The 18,914-nt window shown below is 39.5% G+C and overlaps 1 protein-coding gene across 2 annotated transcripts in view; it reads left to right on the forward strand.

Moving 5' to 3' along the window:
• Positions 1 to 18,914, forward strand: part of LOC126396276 (carboxyl-terminal PDZ ligand of neuronal nitric oxide synthase protein-like) — a 262,435-nt gene that overhangs the window by 68,528 nt on the left and 174,993 nt on the right. For both annotated transcript variants that reach the window (XM_050054220.1, XM_050054221.1), the window contains one exon: positions 17,511 to 17,603. In XM_050054220.1, coding sequence (XP_049910177.1) covers positions 17,511 to 17,603 — 93 coding nt within the window. The remainder of the gene's footprint in view (positions 1 to 17,510; positions 17,604 to 18,914) is intronic.

An 18,914-nucleotide genomic window follows, 5' to 3' on the forward strand; every position in this document is an offset into this window, starting at 1 on the left:
TGTTTTACTGCCTGCATTACTACCCCAGAGGTCAATGAGCATCAGCGAACTACTTGTTGTTGGGATACAGGTTATGTCAGACAACCCCCTGTTCAGGACCGGATCATCTACTGTATGGAAGACGATCCAGGATGCTAATATGTCAAAGTTTAGCAAAAACTTAGCAGCTCTATCCTGCTCTTTATTAGATTTTAGGGAAGTGTATACACCAGCAACACCTGAGATAGTGTTTCATTTGGCAAACAAATCACGTCTTGATCCTCAAAGCTTTTTCTGTCGTAAAAATGGCATCTGATCTTTCACTTTAATCACCACCATAACGACGATGCTCCCTTTTTCCTTGTCCTATCATGGATTGTAAACTGGTGAGGATGCTGACTTGAGACTTTATAGCTTTAACCTCAGTCTTTTAGTATGATGTCATTGCTATCCACCCGATTTTAAGACCCTTTTACAGGGTTTCTGCTTTAAAATGGGTCATTTGGAGATGCAGTTTTCAACCATCTCTCACATGATCCCCTGTTTCAAAAGCAACAATAACTTTGAGGGTCCAGGCTTCCATCGGCTGTGACTGGAGTTAAGTTTTAGTTCAGCCTATTAATAATTTCCTATAAAACAAATAAAATTTTCCTAGCATGCTGTGCCCCCATCATAACGAGGGACACAATAAAAAAGATTGTCTCGTTTTGACAGTGGTTCCACTTTCATTTGACGAGTTCATCATCAAATAAAATCTATTCAGAATGAAGGAAAGCTGTAATCTGTCTAACCAATGAGGGCCATTAGCCGCTTCAGCTTTTATACAGCAAGGCTCTGAAAATGAAAGCACGCTGGAAGCGATTTGTCGATACACCAACTGCCTCCAAATTGAGTTTGTCTCTGTATCCTTTTGGGGAAGAGAGGGATTTCTCCTCTGACATGGTTCAATAAGTGTAAAGAAAAGCCTCCGTAACTCATCTCCTCCCTCTTCCGACTCTTACAACTGGAGGTGGAGGAGAACTGATAGTGAAAGGGTAGAGGCTGATGAGAAAGACTGATGGAAAGGCTGAAATGACCTCAAATGACCTCAGCGGCTTACTTTCATCTGCTATTGATAGTCCTCTGGAATCCATCATCACATAATACATTTGTCTGAGAGATGTTCAGCTTCCCACAAACAAGCAGTGTATTGATTCATTTTGGAGAGAGATTTCTAATGAAGGATGAAAGATATATCGTCATCTTGCGCTTCAGACAGCGAATCAGACAGTTATTGATTGAGTCGACAGGTGTCTCTCTCACTCTCATGTGAGACAGAGAGATATGCTCGATCTGAGTCTTTAGCTGTCATGATAAGCATCTGTTGCCTTTGAAGCTTATCTGTCTTCTATGTAGCAATCCATCCAACATGGGTATAGATGTATGACCTCCGAGGGAACAGATGGAGGGGAAGAAAAGAGATCGGTCAGACGGGAGGAAGAATCTAGGAAGCTGGATGGGGAGACAGTGACAGAGAGTCAGAGGAGAAGCTCTTTAACTATGCATTAACGCTGTGACAGTCGACAGAAAAATAGATTTTCCTTCTCTCCTATAGGACACAATAGGAAACTGTGCCAACAGTCTTGGAAAGTCTCATATATCAAGCCAGAAGACTCAACTTCCTCCCATAAGTCAAATTTTTAACACTGGAGACAGTCCAGATGTTGAAATATTTTCCTTAATGGATGCAGTCCCAAATGTTGCTTTTTATGTATTAGTGATGCGTGTTGTACCAAAATAGTTTCTCTACTTGGCAACAGAAAAGTGTTTGTTTGTGGTTGACTTCCAGTCTTTATGAGGTTTTTTATGTGTCAAAATGTGCTCATGAATCCAGTGAACAGATGTTGATGCAGAATACAGCAACTGACAACACACTGCTATAAACCACCACTGTCAGACTCGTAAACTGTCTGAATTGGTTTGGAGGAGCTACAGCTCGTTGTTCACGTTTAATCAACTCTTTGTATCACATCATCAAAGACTTGAAATAAAACCATTTGTTCTTTTGATTTTCCACAGCTATGCTACTGCATACACAATGTACAACATGATGCCAAAAGTATATGGACAACAGAACAAAGTGTATGGACACCCCAACAGTTAATTAATGATGTACAATAATCTGCTGCTATTGTAGCCTCCACTCCTCCGCGAAGGCTTTCCACCAGATTTTGGACCGTGGCTGCAGAAAGGCATTAGTGAAGTCGTCCATTGATTCTGGGCGGTAATGCCTGCCTCACAGTTCCTGTTTTTGGATGGTGTTGAGTTCAAGGCCAGTCAAGGTTTCAAAACCAAACTAGGAAAACCACTTTTTTTATGAGCCTGGCTTTGTACACGGAAGGAGGTTATGTTAAAACAGTAAGGGGTGTCCACATATTTTTGAGGATATGGATTATTGCTGCCTTCCATTTACCTCTGAAGTCGGAGCAGGGAATGACATCACATCAGAGTTTACCACGCTCCAGTACGATTAGTCGGAAAAGAAAGATATTGTTAGCAATGCCAGTGCTAGCTGAGTTAGCCTTTGTTAGCAATACCACTTGATATCAATGTATTCTGCTGTATTTTGCATATTCAAACACCAAAGCAACATGTCTACAGATAGAAGTTGGGCAGTACAGTGTACTACAAAGACTAATTAAACAGAAGTGCTTATAAACAGTATATTACTACAGCTTTCAGTAGTGTTGTTTAAGCAGCCATCTTGAATTTTGAGAGTTTGGGTTGGTGAGGTTCCTCTGACTTTCCAAGGTAGAAATCCAACCTCAGGGGGTGTTGAGTGAACAAAAAAAAAAAAAAAAGTTAATAACTTACAAATTATGGTGAACAGGTAGTTTCTTGCAACTCTAGAATTAAGATAGAAATATTCACAAATAAAAAAGCACTTCTGGTTGCTGATAAGTAGTGTTTAACTTTTGATTTAACACTAAAAATTAAAACCCTCGGTGTGCACTGCAGCGCAAGCAGACAGATGCGCGACTCAGAGCAGCATGTATCGCTGACACCAGACTCAGAGTGCAGCAGACCCGTGGAAAATGTCACCATCAGCATATTATCTTACATCAATAAAATCTATTTTATCATTATTTTGAGTCACATTGTTCAATTAAATCATCAATTAAAAACACAAACTGGAACTGGAACATGAAATCTTATATGCCTAACAGGCATTGCTTCTCGTTCTTTGAGTTTACATATGGCTAAAGGAGAAAAAACAACCGTAAACGGACGACATGATTAGTGTTGCGTTCAAGGTTCCCCCAAAAAACGGGAGAAAAAAAAGGCAGAGTATTTGAATTTTTTATTTTTTATTTTTTTCACAATCGAATCCCGTGCCATCAAACGAAGCTTCGAAGCTTCGAATTTTTAGGGTCAGCCCTAAATCCCATATGCAAGGGGCTAGCCATAAGGTTGTTGTTTTCAGCAAGTTGGCCTTGAATAGCTGATGTTGAGCTGTGGAGCTGTGTTACTTGTTATGACCTAAGGTGTATTTTAATAAACCTGTCTTTGGTTTAATTTATTCTTTCAAGCTTTATTCCTTTTCATCTTGTCTGAGTTCTGTTGTGTGTTTGTGCTCCATAGATTTAATTTGCAAACTACAACTGTTTAGTAAGTTAAAGCTAACGACAGCTTGAAGTGGCTTAAAGCCTTGGAAGGTCTTAAAAAAGTCTTAAAAAGGTATTGAAATTAACCTCAGGATTGCTGCATATACCCTGAAACATGAAATGTGTGATTGAGTAATCAGGTCACAATGAGACTTATGGATATGAGGTGTCTTATTAGTAAACCACACAGTAAGAAAACTGGGCAAAGCCATTCATTTCCATGTACATAATGTGAATTAGCAAGCAGCACCTGTGACGTTTACGTATACTTTGAGACTGGATGTTTATTCTTGACCTTGGAGACTGCAGTCAACAAAGGAAACTCCCCTCCAAGACCAACAGTAGTAGTAGACAACGTATAACAGGATCCTCCTCAGCAGACGGACTTGCCTGGTTTTCATAGATTTGTACTCTTTTGTCTTTTCATAGAACCTTGTATGGAAAGACATGCTCAGGAGAGAATGTAATGTGATTTTAAATTGGTTTTCCTGAGAAGGTTTATAATATATAGCTTTTCTTGTTAGACGCTAAACATATGGACCGATTTGTATTTTTGTGTGGGTATGTGTGTATGCGTATACCAACATATATTCAATTGGAAATTTTGGCTTTGATTCAAAAACAGTGCTGTGTTGCTGAGATTGATGAAACATGATGGACCCTGTAGCGTCCTAAACACAAATGTTTTGGAAAATGAAATGCCTTTTCATAAACAACATTGCTTGAGATTGAATCAGCCACCGGTCTGTGGAGAACAGGGGGAGCAGGGAAGAGGCAGGGGGTGATGTGGAACGAAAATATAAGAGAAGGAGAGACAGTGCTTGGAGAGAGTCAGTGTAAAGGAGAGAAAGAATATGGCAAAGTAAGAGAGAGGCACACATGGGGCTTTGATGCTTTGCCAATATGGCCGTGGGAACGAGTTAAAAAGTGACATGAACATACACAGATCCACTAGAATGAGCGGCAGTAAAATAATAAGATTAAGATGGATGGATTAAAGTAAAACAGGAATTTATGGGGGTTGATGTATAGAAGAGAAAGTGAGTAAAGCTATGTGGTTGGCAAGAATGTGAGAAGTGTGTGGTGGTGAAGGGAAGGTGAGAGTCTCTCTGGGGACTGACTTGGGAGCTGTGGTCTTAGCAGAAGAGTGGATACAAAACACTGACTGTTGCTTTGGTAGTAAGAAAACACTGTAATTCCATTGAACTGTGTTTTTTCTCCTGCTGTTTTGAAGTGGAATTGTCCAAGCTCACCTGTATCTCAGGTTTCATGATCTGCAGATTTGAGTCGTTCGTTTGAGAATCTCTTCTTTGAAAAAGTGGTAGCATGTTTTTAGATCATGCAAAAAAAAATAGTCTGCCTTATTTTGAAAGGTAATATTTTCCCTTTTCTCAAATTTTGGCCTTTTTGCTGCACATACTGCAAGGGCACAGGGGAGTTGTTGGAAACATTCAGAATACAATGAGAAACACAGAGATGGTTAACTAGATGAAAAGCAGAATTTGTCTTGCACAGACGTAGTGAAATCAGGGGGTATAACTGAACTAAAGAAAACAGGAGTGCTCTAGTTTTCTCCTGCAGCGAAGAACAGAGAGAGTGAGCCTTTTATATTGTAGCAGTGGAGGAGCAGCTTGTCCTCTAACAGCTCTGATTGTTGGTTTTCTCCGTCTTCGTCTGGCAGTCCCTCTGGCTCTCCCCTGGGGGGAGGATCGTAGATATTGTCAGCGGCCTTTTTGTGGGTGATTTAAGGTCGCACTGATTGGGTCATGGTTCTCAGGTGTATTTAAATTTGGTCCAAGTGCCCAATGACCCCAGGAATCTGACCGTCTTTTGATGCATTGCAGTCATATTCCCAGTCTCAGTTTCTGTCAAAAAGTCGTCTTACAAAACAGTAAAAAACAAAATAGTATCAGGGTATGAGCCGTATGATCGTTACAGAAATGACTGATATGAGCTTTTTATGATGCTGCCGCTACAGTTAAAATGTGGTCAAGCTGAGGTAACTAAACCTGCTTGTTTAAGGTTAGAGAATGATTTCATGGCTAAAAGAAACTGACACTGTTAATAGCAAAGGGAGACATGAGGTGAACAGCTGTCTCTGGTGTCTTTCTTTATCCAACCATTGACTCAGACCTCTTCTCTCAGACTTCTTGCAGCTGTATAACATCTTCACAGTACATCTGCCTATGCTGTAGACCACAAGAACAGTCGTGAGGAAAACAACAGTTTTTTTCTTCCCACAGCTATAAGAAGATCTAATATAGTTTGAGTTTGGCCTTGTACTTACCTGAACTTTTACAGGTTCAGGTCAGTAAACCACTGATCCTTGCACACCTCAAATGCCGGCTTCAGATTACACAATATTTTTGTCTGTTATGATGGTCACCGTGTCAGATTAGGTGATTAGAGTATTAAAATCTTACCATGACATGGCTGAGAGACAGGACAGGCTATACATTGGTCCACTACCAATCAAAGCTCATCGTTTTTCACGTGAGAAAGGAGGTGCTCGGGACTGACTTTCAGGATCAAGAATGTAAACAAACAATAGCAGTTTCTATGATGTAAGGATTAAACAAAATATTGACACAGTTGAGTATCACCATAATGTGTTTTATTAAAATAAGATTTAAAAAAAAAATATCGCCTCGCTTGCAGTATCGCAATATATTACAATATATTGAATCGCAACCCCTGTATCATGATACATATTTCCCGATTCCTGCCACACAGCCCTAGCATGATGTGTTCAGAAAAGCTTGTAAAAAGAAAACACAACTGACCTTTTCTCTGCTTCACAGTTTCACCTGAAGCACCAACAGCATCTTTATCATTCCTCTTTTGCTTCGCCAAGTTTACAGTTATAGAGCACTCCTTGTTCTTATTGGTCAGATTCATGGTCAGGAGGCAACACGTCATGGAAGGCAGTTCTTTTTAACATTCTAGTGTTCCTGTCAAGATGTCAGAAGGCATCCCACATGCAGCGCTGGGTGCCGTCCACTGTGTCACAATAAGAGATCGTCTGACCCAACACCCTGTGACGGTGGGGTTGTGCTATAATCTGCCTGATATTGTGTATTGTATATAAACCAATGATGATTTAACAGTTGAGAGCTTAAGGTAGCGTTTAAGAACTCCAGCTTTTGTGGCTGTGTGGTTGTTGTTTTAAGATATTAGAAAAGTTAAGTTCAGTAAAGGATGTACTTTAATAGCGGACATTAAGCTTCACAAGAAGAGCAGTGAAATGAGCCCATGAGTAACACTGTAAGTCGTATGAGTTATGTCATAAGTTAGTAACAGATCATTAGCTCTTACAGAGATCCCTCTGCTGATGAACGACTAATGTTGTAAAAATGATAGAACTGACTATTGGGAGTTCAGCGACCTTAGTGGAATATTCCGAATAACTGATGTTGCATGCTATCTGACTTGTAGAGAGAGGCAGAAAAAAAAAATCTTCCTGTGGTTGTGCAGTAAGTCGTAGTCCTAATTATGAGCAGTTACTTCAGGTGCTGTGTGAAGGTTAAAACCACATGCATTTCAGTTCATCAGGCACCTAATGACAACATGACAGTTTGCACATTTAAGAGACCTTGACTTTCAGTTTGTGTAATTATGAGCCTAATGATCTGAGCTGTTAATTAAACTTTATATTCTCACTAAATCATTGATTGTCCCACAAATCTGCCCTTCTCGCTCTTTGTCTCAATTTTTTCCTCTGTCTATAATTCTTTACAGCCCTCTTTATCCTTTCCCCTCTCTCTAGAGTAGACATGTCATTGAGATGGATCTGTGCTCATGATTGGCCAGGGGGGAAACTCGCTGCTCAAAAGTCACTGGTTTGGAACAAATTGGCATGTGGAAAAGTGGAGCTTGTCGGCCGTGTGTTTGTCTGTGCATGAGCAGACAGAGGTTGACTTAGGAGAGCTGGACACCATGGCAGCAGAAACTGTGTTCACTTTATAAAAGATGAAACGCCGTAATCATCTCAGAAAGGCCTTCGTCAATGAGCTAAATAAATAGCTTGTTTTACAGCAGACCAGGCGCCCTTTACCTCAGCAAACACTCTCTGCTTCCCTGCTGAGATCATTGAACACTCACATTGACTGCCGTGAGTCGACCTCAGCAGTGCACTGTATGAGTGTGTGTGTCTGTGTGTGTCGTTATGTGTCTGCATGTTTATTTGAATATTTTATTTCGCTCCCCTTACATTCAGCCTCCCTCAATGAACTGCAGTCATCAACAGAAATGCAGGCTTTTATTGTGCTCTCTGGCTCCCAGCTGATATTTCTATGAGTGTAAATAGCACCGCTGGCTGAGGACGCTATTGTGTGGTGTGCTGGCGTCTTTGTTGCCAAAATGATGGATTATACTGGAAACAGGAGGGAAGGACCTTTAGGAAAAAACGACCCGTTTATCAGGAAATAGTGGCTGCAAATGTTAGACTGACTTTATTTGCATGATGGATGAGCCTATTCTTGGACTTCAGTATTCATTTTATTTCACTTTGTTTACACGCACACTAATATCCTGTCAGTGTGGTACACACTGAAGTGGTCCATGTCTAAACTGTTGCACGTAAGCACATCCTGTTTACTGTAACCCAGAGAAACCAAACAGGAATAGATACCTATTCACACGAGACCCGTTACACCTGCGACATCCTGCCAGTCACGATGTAATCGTCAAATGTAAAAAGTGACAATTACTTATAGGGCTTCATCTTACAAAACTACTATTTGACAGAAACATCTTAAAGGGATACTTTGACGATTTTCAACCACCTTTGTATCATAGCAATGTGGGTGGTATGTGTTAATGAACTTTGGTAAACTTCTCTCCATCTTGCCCACACCCAGATCTCCCTGCTTATTTGCCAGCGAAAATCTACCTGGCTCTTTGGCTGTTGCTTGAACTGCAGATTGTACTTCCTCATTTTTGTATGCCTGCTGCCACCACGGACACAAAGAGTATAGAAGCGGATAGAAACAAAGAGCCACCCCTCCTTCTTTCTCTCAAACTCAGACCAAACGGTAGAAATAAGCAGAGCTGGTCAAATAAACCAGGATTCTGTTACTGGGTTGCCTGTTTTTCGGCTCAAATATTTTAAGGACGACATTTTAACTTACTGCTTAACTGTAATACGAGATTGTTTGGAACCAGCCTGCCCCTATTTTGGCTTTTAGACAAGCATCTTGCATTGCATCACCCACCAGTGGGAGCATTACTTGGTACAGCGCTGTGCATTCTGGTAGCTGTAGATTTTCTACCTCTTAAGCAATAGTGAATGCCACAGCTCTTTTCCTCTGTTTTCTCTGGTCATTCATCATCAATTTCAAAAGTATTTCTGTCTCTACCATGCAGACAGCCCAGCTTTGTTTTCAGTAGTGCATCTTCATTTGATGAACTACTGAAGTGATTCATTTTTATTGTATAGTTGACTAATCAATGAAACCACACAGCGTTTTACCAATAGCATTTCTCCAAGCACAGAGGTCATTTAATATCATTAAGGAGTTTGCTCACCAAGCAGTGATGATTGTCACTCCTGATGTAAAACAAAAGCTGCTGACTGACTTCAAGATCTACTTTCCGATGTTGAGAGCTTAGTGTGATATAAAATACTCCATAAAATAGGAACACTTAAACGAGATCACATTAGTGATACTGCTTTATGAGATCTTGAAATATAAACACTGAAAGCTCACATCACTTAATACTGGCCTGATTATGATCCAGCTGATCCTGAACAACAGCTATTAAAATGGCACACATGCACGCACGCACGCACGCACGCGCACACGCACACGCACACACACACACACACACACACACACACACACACACACACACACACACACACACAGGGCAATGTTTGTTGTCTTGGTGCTGGGTTGTTCTACCCAAGGACTTTATATTTCTCCAACAGGTTAAGTTTATTCAGAAATAGATTCCACCTCTTATTGTTGGCTGTAAAACATGCAGAAAATGAAGGCTGTTCTGAAGACATGAATTACAAACCACAGTTTTGGAGTTGCGTAAGTGTAAACATAATGCACTCTAGGTTGTATTTATTTGTGATGCCTAACAATTTCATTGAAATGAAGGACATGACGTGCAGAGGCCTTCACTCATGTTAATCTGCATCTCAGCAATTTTGTTTCCCTCCCTCCCCTTCCCTGCTTTTTGACTTCCTCTTTTGTCAGAAATGATTGAGGATGCAGCCGAAATGACAATTCTGACAAACTGATAAATTTAATAGTTTTTAGGTGCAAACTCAGGAGGCTCATCCGGCAGAGACATTAGGGATTATCCTAAATGACCTAAACGCTGTTGTGAGCTGTTATCTGTGCTCATTAAAACACCCCGTCTGGTGTAGAGGTGCTGCATTTGAGGAAAAGTCAGACTGAATAAATTGCCATTTATGTAAAATGAATGCCTGCGCGATTTCCTCAAGTGCAGCAGTTTCTGTGCTACAAGTGTTTTAATTACATGCATTCACATTCTCATATTATACAGATGGATGCAGTGGTGATATTATAAATCATTTCGCTGCTGTATCTTGGAATGGAATCTAAAAGCATAAGGAGAGTGTTGGCTGTGTTGTGGTTGATGTGGATCCAATGATGGAGCCGTATCAGACAGGAATAGACAGACTTATTAGAGTTAAGTGCTTTCTGTCGAATTACACCGCATACACTTAGCCAGGCAAACCCCGCACCAAATCTGTTAAATTGCAGCTGTAATCATCTCTGTGGAGGTCAATCATGCAATCCATCAAGCATACCAACGTTTAAATCTTGCATGTGCAGCATAGTCAACATTATATCAGATTACAACACAGCCATAAAACCACTCATAAAACTCTGATATGTAAACATTCATTCACTTTGAGACTTGAGAATAATGGCTGAAGTGCCTCAGTTTGCTCTTTATTATATTATGAAAATATATTCTGTGAAATGGAGTGTGTGTGTTTGTGCATTCTCCTTGTTGAAGGTATCAACAGGTTGTTGAGTACAGTGGTTGAAATAATACGCCATTGTTTTCCAGCACGATCCTTTTGTACCAAGCGATTAGCAACACTTTATTTCCTGTAGATTATGCTACTAGAGATACCTGCATCATTATTACAGTCCACTAGTCTCAAGGAAAAAATGAATCTTCCTCCTCCTCATCAGTATACAAACTGTGATTGCAAACAAAAATGAAAATGATCATCATTTCTGCTGTAGTGACTTTTCTTATATGAGCTTGTTTCTGTTATTGCTGCTAAATGTTTGTCCTCACTTTAATGAACCTTGTACAGTTTATCTTAGAAAATGCTTCAAGGGATAGTTCACCCGCACAATGACCGTTTGTGCATCAGTTTCACATCACGTTACCTTGAAATCATGAAGAAGATTTTGTTTCTTTGTTTGGCATGCCTCTGCTGTGAACGACGAGTTCAAAACCAGCAAACATTCTTCATGAATTGAAGTAATCAAGGACCACATTTAACAAGAGCAAAACTATATCAAAACATCCATTTACAAACTTTCACACAACTCCTGCAATATAATCAAAGTCTCATTTATCCAGTCGTACTTCCCAAATACATGCATTTTCACTAAAACATAACAATTAAGCCGAAAATGGTCTCTCATGCCAGTGCCCAGGCATGCTCAGGTCATGCTACTCTTAGGCAGAAGTGTTTTTAATAGTAAGCATGTATTTGGGAATTATGACCGGATAATTTGATTATACTGCAGGGGTTGTGTGAGAGTTTGTAAACAGATGTTTTGATATATAGTATATATAGTTTTTTTGTTGTTAAATGTGGTCCATGATTAATTTAATTCATGAAGAATGTTTGCCTTTTTATGGATTCTCTGCACACCATGGAGGCATAGAAGAAAATTTGTTAGATTGAATTCATGATGAAAACTTTTTCTTCATGAATTCAATCTAACAACGAGTAAAGTATGCCTTTAATATTATGAATCATCATCTGTGTTGTGTTAAATTATCAGTATAGCAGATATATAATGTCATCACAGATTTGGGTCAAAATTGATTTTCTAACTAATTGATTGTTCAGTTATTGTTTAATAGTTTTAGCATGCATAATTTTACAAAGCAGGCTGGGAGCTGCTGAGACATGGGGAATTATGGACCCCTCCTAGGACCCTTGGCAAACCTCGCACTTTGTGTCCCATCAGTCAACAAACAAACACACAGACGGCCAACACTGTTGTGTAACAGTCAGCGGAGTTTGTAACCCAGGGTTGAGGAGCTGATTGTGTGGCTGCCCAGCTTTGTTAAAGCTCCTCGACTTGTTTTTACACGAAGTGATGCCGTCGAGGCCCTGAGTTCTGCATTCTGTCACCTCCTATTATACCGCTACTGTTCACTCGCAGTCACTTGTCAACATGCAGGCAGACATATTTCAGATGTTCTAGTTTTTATCTTACTCTGCAGCGTGGTATGAGTCAGGGGCACAACAAACAATTACTGATGACGTCGAAGGCTGGAAATCTGAATTATTGAAGATGACATTTGAATTTATGCCGATAAAATGATCTTCTCTGTATTCACTGAAATTAATTTTAAATAAGCACAGATGCCCATAGTAAGGTAGTGTTTTCATATTAATACCATACTATGTTATTATTTATGGAACTGAAACAGGGCTCAAATAACTTTTTTTCTGTGTATATGCACTGGTGCATGTAACTTTTCAAATTACATGCACAGATTTTTTTTTTCTTTTTCACTAGACCATTTGTACCTCTTTCTCAGCACTTCTGCCATGGCCGCAGCTAGTTTGCCAACTCTCCTGTTTAGTCTGGTGTGAGATAGTCAGCAAACCTAATAAAGATTTTTTATGGCAGTTCAAGTATGAGGAAATTATGAATGTTTTATTGTAAATTGAGCTTCATTTCCCTTCAATTTTATCAAAAACTCAGTAAAATAATTGTACGTGGTCAGGGTCATCTTGAACAGGGTTGCATAAAAAATTCCTAGCAAACAAAACTAGGCTAATATGAAAACACTTTTGTCATATTAGGACTTGTTTGGTGACTTGACATATTCATCAAGACTCCAGGGAGTGAAACAGTAACAACATTAACAGACCCCCATCAAACTCCAAGCGGAGGCTGGCCTGATCGCAGTGTTTTACATGGTGCTGTTGATGCTGTGTGCTGCTCTGTCTTGTCTGGCAGTGTGCTGGCAGTGTTCTCATTTTGCACCGAGGTTATCAGTAATACATTTGTTTTTCACTGGGTGAAAAAATTACACATGGCATGAGAGCATGTGAGAAGTTTCAATTGCCTGAGTCTCGTGGACAGTGTGTAAGAGTGGGTTGGGACAGGGTAGCTGTCGTTTGAGCGCAGTATAGAACGGCAGTGATTAGCTAGCCTTGTTCTCTGCTCAGGATGCCATCACCCCACTATATCTTTACATAGCAAGTATTAGTTTATTTTGCTATATTAATGCTCTGAATTTTGTATTTAGCTCCTTTTAATGACATTGTTTACATGCTAAAACATTTTTTTCCAAGAGTGCATACTAGAAAATATAATGTCTTTGGACAATGATGCTTAATTTGTGTTGGATTTTGTGTTGGCCTTGGTCATTGGATTACATCACCTTAAAGGGATAGTGCACCCATAAATGAAAATTCAGCCATTATCTACTCACCCATATGCCGAGGGAGGCTCAGGTGAAGTTTTAGAGTCCTCACATCACTTGTGGAGATCCTAGGGGAGAGGAGGTAGCAACAAAACTCCACACATAATTGAAACCATAAAATATCTCCATACTGCTCATCCGTAGTGATCCAAGTGTCCTGAAGCCCCAACATAAAAAGTTGTTTGGAAAAACGTCATTTGAACTCTGTTTTTAGCCTCATTGTAGCCTGTCGCTCTACAGTAACTGCCTCTCTGTGCACCGCACTCACATGTGCGCACTTGTTCGAGACCAGCGAAAGCATGTGAACACACATGAACGCGGTGTCCATGTCTCACCGTCTCGTGCAAGCGCACACACGTGACAGGACACTTGGATCACTACGGACGAGCAGTATGGAGATATTTTGAGGTTTCAATTATGTGTTTTTGGACGTTTGAATCTTGGGCGCCGTAAGCCTCCATTAGGTGGAGTTGTGTTGCTACCCACTCTCCCCTTGGATCTCCGCATGATGTGAGGACTCTAAAACTTCTCTTGACCCTCCCTCAGCATATGGTAGATAATGGCTGAATTTTCATTTTTGGGTGCACTATCCCTTTAAGCTTTTGAAGTTTTATCTGAGCTACCCTTCCCTGCATGTCTTTGCTAGCTTTGACCAGCTGGGTGCTTTTATATTTTTAATAATTTACAAAAGAGTGATTAAATCAGGTTTTCTTTTAAGGTCTCAGCAATGATGAACTGAAAGCGATGTTCAAGGTTAAAATCTTGGAGTTCACTTTTCACACGAAAGATACAAAAGAAATTAGTTATTTTCTTTATGTCATTGATACCTGCTCACTGTCTTCACAACTGAAGAGCAGTGCTTATGTAAAGCTTTTTATAAACCTTCTTTACTGCTTTAGTCTTTTTTGCAACTTAATTGAAAAATATTGAGTCAGTATTAAGTCCAGAGTGATACTATAGAGAACAGAGTGAAGGACATTCTACTGACAGAGGACGAATGACCGATACAATAGCAGGAATATTGACAGATTGATTGACAGCAAGCAGGTGGGAAAACATGACAGATAACATTCAAAAAAAGTATCTTTATTCAGATTTGATTCAGAGGTGATGCAGTGCAAACACAGCAAGCGATAAACACTCTCAGACATTTTCTTTATAGCAGCAGTGTATGACATTGCAGATTTTGTGCCACCAGTGCTGCCAGAAACTTAGAATTTTGGCAGCTCCAAGTGATAACGCAAGGTCACTTTTCAAAGCTGAAAGAACTTCATTAAACTGAAAACCTGTGGTGGCATTGGTCAGCTAAATGTTTTTAGTGTTTGCAAGAGGTGGGGAAGTAAGTCAGCTTGTCTGAGCAGAGTACTGTCTCACTGCTGTTGCAGTTTTCTTGCTGTCTTAAGTTTCGATTTCTCACTTCCTTGCACTGAGCAGATTTCCCACGAGCATCAATACCTGAGATCGCAATTTAATCTGAGCAAACAAGGTGAATCTTGCAGCATCTCAGGGTGGAATGCCTTATGACTTTGACTCATATCACAGTTGCTTTTCTGCATAAAAACTGCTGGCTAGGGCAGCATAAATGAGTGTCCACAATAATGTATCACCCAGCAGGACATGCTAACTTGCCAACTCAGTGTGAGTGCTGATACACAGAAATAGACATACAGACGGCACTTGGAGCTAATGACTCTCCAGGCTACCGTGACAGGTGGTTCTATACAAGTCATTTACATCCCACTCATTCAGAATACCATCAACATGCAGAGGCTTGTGGGAGAGGGAGGTAGCCAGCAAGTATGTTTGCACGTGTCCTTGCACTCAATTATTAACACAGGATTCAGCATAAAAGCCACTTGATCCACCTTTTTACATCTGCTATGTATTTGATATGCAAACACTGTGTTTCCACATTGTATTGGCTGTGGTTGCCTGCTGCAGCGCTGTTGTTTGACAGAGCTCAAAGCTCCATTAGAGGTAGCAGAGACGATGGAATCTGTCTCAGTCTGACGTATGGTGTGTAAATTGACTGTGAAAGAGGTCTGCCGACCATGCTATGTTCATTCAGCAGAGCTGTTTGTCATTTTCTGTGACAAATCTATTCGTCATTAGTGTGAATTGGAGATGTATGGGAATGCCTGCTCTGTTATGTTTTTTTCAAATGGCAGTGTATGGAAGAAGTACAACTCATTCAGTTTTCAAAGGAGCTGTATACAGCATTCAAAGCATTAAGGGCATAGTTCAGATCTTTTGAAGTGGGGTTGTGTGAGGTACTTATCCGTAGTAAATGTGTTTTATACAGTAAATGCTGGTCGGCACTTCCCCAGTTTGCAAAAGCTGGCAAGACTACTGACACAGAAACTAAGCAATGAAGGAGGCAGCAACAAAACGTGTTTTAGCCACCTAAATAAGGTTCCACTTAAAAGTAGGCCTAATCATTATCAGTTTTAGTGTACACTATATTTAGAATATTTTACCACTTTACCTTGTCGTCAGACAGCGATTTAATTTAATCTGAAGCTGTAATTTGGTCTCTTAAATGCTGGAGTCCAAACAGTAATTTTATATCGCTGAACATTTGAGCTCCTGGTCTACCGCTGCCGTGATCAGCTAGGTCATTTGTGTAATTGTGTGGATTTTAATAGGGTTCAGATTCTCCAAAGCTACACAATAATACAAACTAACAAACTGATAATAATAATAATAATAATAATAATAATAATAATAATAGTAATAACACATTTGAACTTTTACAGGTACTCATAGATGCTTTACATTGGTTAAAAACAATCACAAAAAAGGCTACAATAAAATACCCACAACATCATTCATCAAGGCAGTGGTAGAGCAGCAGCTTCCGTGCTTTGCGAGCTACAGGTATTGTTTTTCCTAATGAAGTCTGGTGGCTTTGATGAGAACATAGAAGGCGAACTGAGGACATTATGGCTTCCAAGTCGGAACGGACTGTCTGCGGCAAGGTTAAGCAGTGAAAATATTCTCAACATAGTGTACACTTAAACTATCATTGACTTTTTTCAGGTTGCTAAAATACGTTTTGCTGCTGCCCCCGTCCACAGCAGTAGATTGCTTAGCTTTTGTATAGGTACTCCTGACTGCTTCAGAAAACTGTACCAATACACATCTGATTTATATAATACAAGACTATGGATAAGTACCTTATACATCTTCATGTCAAAAGATTGGACTGTCCTTTTATTATAGCAGCAAACAGCCATTTGCTATGTAACTCTGAATTACTGAATCAATACTCTGAATTCTTGATATGCTTTGAATGTCATATACAGCTCCTTTAAATATGTCTTGACTTGATTTGAGTGGTGAAGTTTATCTCCGGCACAAAGCAGCTTCACTCAAGCAGTTGGTCGGCAGTTAAGTGCTTGGCTCAAAGGAGTTTTATGGTCATTCAGTTGTTCTAGCAAACTTTGGATGGTCTCTTCTCAGTTCCTCAGTACTCTTCAACCTTAACTCAACCTTAATACTTTTTGAATGTTGACTAAATAGTGTCGTAGCACTGATTGTCAAAAACTGCACAGAAAGCTTGCATATAATTTTCGGCACGTAATAGTCTAAAATGTCTAGTTTGATGGTCATAACATGAAATGCTAGAGTAGGTGCAAATGATTAATAAAGGCCATTAATCATATTTGCTTACAATAACCCACAATTTAATATGAGTCAGATACAGAATGCAGCATAAACAAACATTACCCTGTCTACAGCTAAATGTATAACCTACTAACCCAGAATAAATCCCAGTGAGATATTCCATCAGATGTAAAAGTGGTATTACATGACAGGAAAATGGGCAGGAAGACAGCAGTTTTTTTCAGATGGAAGCTATTTTTCAAATTCTGTCATCTGGTCGTGTTTTCAATCTCAGGCTGCATCAACTCCGTGTTTATGATTCAGTCACAGCTCGCTATCTGATGGGAACAGAAAGAAATCATTCCATTGGCTCTGGTCATCTGTTGGTTTAAAACCCCTTTAACACAGAGAACAAAATGAACAAAATGATCTTTTCATCATGTTCTGATACTGTCCCTCATTTATATAATGTGTTTTTGGGCAGCCAGACATGACTCATCGAACACACTGACCCATCTTCAAGTATTTGAGAAGCTCCAACAATATTACTGTCTACCTTAATCCCCCCAAAATATTAATATATCTCTTTCTGTCCTCTCTCTGCAGTATGAGTTCAAGGTGAAAAACATCAAGAAGAAAAAAGTCAACATTGTGGTGTCGGTAGACGGCGTGAAAGTTGCCTTGAGGAAAAAGAAAAAAGTGAGTGACCTTTTTTTGAATTTGAACTCTATTCTCTCTCCTGTATTCAAGGATCTCCTCCTCGGGTGCGTTTTACGTGTTTTGGTTGTGTCATTTCAAATCAAAAGCAGGAGGTTTTGATCCTATGCAAGGGTATGGAAAATCCGAATATGTTTATACCAATGAACCAATGTCAATTTCACTGTGAGCCACAGTGTCTTTTTGTTAGACTTTCTATCTCATTATAACATGTAAAGTTTCTTCATGTAACCTTCTGTCCCTCCATTTCATTCTTGTGAGTGTGATATCTCAAGCCTTGGGGAAAACTTCAATTTTGCACAGATGTTCAGTTGGACTCAGCAATGAACTGATTAAATTTTATTGGTCATAGGTCAAAGTTCAAAGTCATTGTTACCTCGGCCATCTCAACCATGTGAACACAATAGTTAAAGGAGACCTTGAGGGATTTTTTTCTAATTTGGCACAAACATCCACTTGGACTCAACAATGAACTAAATACATTGCAATGATCAATGGTCAAGGTCACTGTGGCATGTGATATGTCAAGAACCCCTTGAAGGAATCTTTTCAAATTTAGCACAGACATCCACTAGGACTCAGTGACAAAATGTTTAGAACTTGTAGGTCAAACGTCAGTGTTACTGTGACCTTGCGTCATTCTCATTCTTGTGAATGCGATATCTTAGGACGCCTTAAGAGAATTTCCTTAAATTTGGCACAAACATCTGCTTGGACTCAAGACTGAACTTATTAGAATTTGGTGGTTGACGGTCAAGTTCAAGATCACTGTGACCTCTTGAAACATGTTTTTGGTTGTAACTCAATAATTTTAAACATTTGCCTAATTGGATAAAATTATGAACAAATGACATTATATATTCTAAAGAACAACGGTCAATTTCATAGAGACATCATAATGTTTTGCAAGAACCCTTCTCTGGCTAATACATCATAACTCAAGAACAGAAGGGGAGACATTTTGTCATATGCTGAAATGGTGACACTAATCTGAAACTGCGCTGATTGAGTAGATCTTCTGTGCTGCCGGTGGGGAAAATGTGTGTGAAGCATCCAGGCTGATTTTTTTGTATATTTTTTGTTTTATATATATATATGTATATATATATACATATATATATATATATGTATATGTATATATATATATACAGTGGTGTGAAAAAGTGTTTGCCCCCTTCCTGATTTCTTACTTTTTTGCATGTTTTCCGCACTTAAATGTTTCAGATCATCAAACAAATTTAAACATTAGTCAAAGATAACACAAGTAAACACAAAATGCAGTTTTTAAATGAA

The sequence above is a fragment of the Epinephelus moara genome, chromosome 10 (genome assembly GCF_006386435.1).
Source record: "Epinephelus moara isolate mb chromosome 10, YSFRI_EMoa_1.0, whole genome shotgun sequence".
Taxonomy (NCBI): Eukaryota; Metazoa; Chordata; class Actinopteri; order Perciformes; family Serranidae; genus Epinephelus; species Epinephelus moara.